This window comes from Acyrthosiphon pisum, chromosome A3, assembly GCF_005508785.2.
Source record: "Acyrthosiphon pisum isolate AL4f chromosome A3, pea_aphid_22Mar2018_4r6ur, whole genome shotgun sequence".
Lineage (NCBI taxonomy): Eukaryota > Metazoa > Arthropoda > Insecta > Hemiptera > Aphididae > Acyrthosiphon > Acyrthosiphon pisum.
This window is the reverse complement of record NC_042496.1, coordinates 33,431,065-33,432,637: the sequence shown is the minus strand read 5'-3', so window position 1 is coordinate 33,432,637 and position 1,573 is coordinate 33,431,065. Positions and strand designations below refer to the sequence as shown.

The 1,573-nt window shown below is 23.6% G+C and overlaps 1 protein-coding gene across 1 annotated transcript in view; it reads left to right on the top strand.

The window, feature by feature from the left end:
* LOC100158742 overlaps window positions 1–1,573 on the top strand; it is a 21,722-nt gene that overhangs the window by 12,358 nt on the left and 7,791 nt on the right. Inside the window, exon 4 of the mRNA XM_001952185.4 lies at window positions 1,250–1,466. Within this exon, the coding sequence (XP_001952220.2) occupies window positions 1,250–1,466 (217 nt within the window). The remainder of the gene's footprint in view (window positions 1–1,249; window positions 1,467–1,573) is intronic.

Here is a 1,573-nt window from a genome sequence, read left to right as displayed (position 1 = left end):
GTTGCAAAATAAAAGGAATACATTGTCACAATTTTTATTTATAAGCATTTAAAGTTCAAATTTTGACAACATATTATGTAAAAATCACGAAAATTCGTAAATTATTTTATGCTAGAAATTCATAAAAAATTTTCCTTTTATATCTAAGATTTCAAAATTTAATACAAGGCTCATAATATATTTTTACAATAGCAATTGAAAAATAAAAGAAATATATAGTCACGATTTTTTTTTTATAAGCATTTAAAGTTCAAATTTTGACTAAATACGTAAAAATTACGGCAATGTTCAAATTATCTTAGACAGAAATTCATAAAAGTTTTTCTTTTTAATTCTAAGATTTGGAAATTTAATACAAGGCTCCTAACATATTTTTACAATAGCAGTTGCAAAATAAAAGGAATACATTGTCACAATTTTTATTTATAAGCATTTAAAGTTCAAATTTATACGAAATATGTCAAAATTGCGAAAATTTGCAAGTAATTTAGTGGTTGAAAAATCGTAAAAATTTTTTCTTTTATAACTAAGTTTTTAAAATTTGGTACAAGGTTCTCCATAAGTTTTTCTTTAAAAATAATATATCCTAGACTGACAAATCATCTCCGTTCAGAATCGTTTTTCGTATACAATGATATAATATCATTGGATTCAAATTTAATTCCATCCATTACAGTAACCCACTTGTAACCTACTGTACAGCAGAGCGACATCCACGACTTACCCGCCTTTTTTTATATCTAATATTTGAAAATTTAATACAAAACTACTCTTAAGTTTTCCAACTTTTGACTAATAAAAAAAGTATGAGTGATCAAAGTTAATTGTTTTATGATATTGGATATTCATTTGTAAATAAAAAATTATTTCTCATAGAACGATTATCTTATTTTGTTAAATTTTAAACTTTAAATTTTCAACAAATATTTGTATTACCATTTTCTATACATGGTATAATTTAAAAATAGTTTTACTCTTTATGAGCTATTTATAGGTATTTTCAATTTTCAATTTATTTTTCCCATAAATATCGATAAAAATATTTTGCTAGGTCAAATAGCTTATATTTTATTTTTATTTAATTTTAAAACTTGAAAGAATTTAGATACTGAACGAAGAATAACAACAATTGTTTAGTTATTTATTTGTAACATTTTCTTTACTGCTTTACAACTTACATACGTCTTTACTTTTTAATTTTTATTGAGTTGTATAATTGATTTGTTTAAAATTTTAATGTTTTACTCAGAGTCATGGTAAAGATGATTATGAATTGGATATTGGCACTAAATTGTTTATGGATGTATCAGTTCAACCAAAACCTGATTTCATAGAAACTATATCTAGGTGGTATAACTCAAGTTTAGAGGTGGTTGATTTTAGTAAACCAGTAAATGCTGTAAATTCAATAAATCAATGGGCAGAAATCCTTACTCATGGGCGTATTCAACAACTAATATCTGAAGGTTTGTTTCTAACTATAATATGATTAATATTATGTATACCGGGTGATTCTTTTATCACAGAACACTCATTATTTCAGAAAGTGTACATTTTTTTTAAAATATTTTTT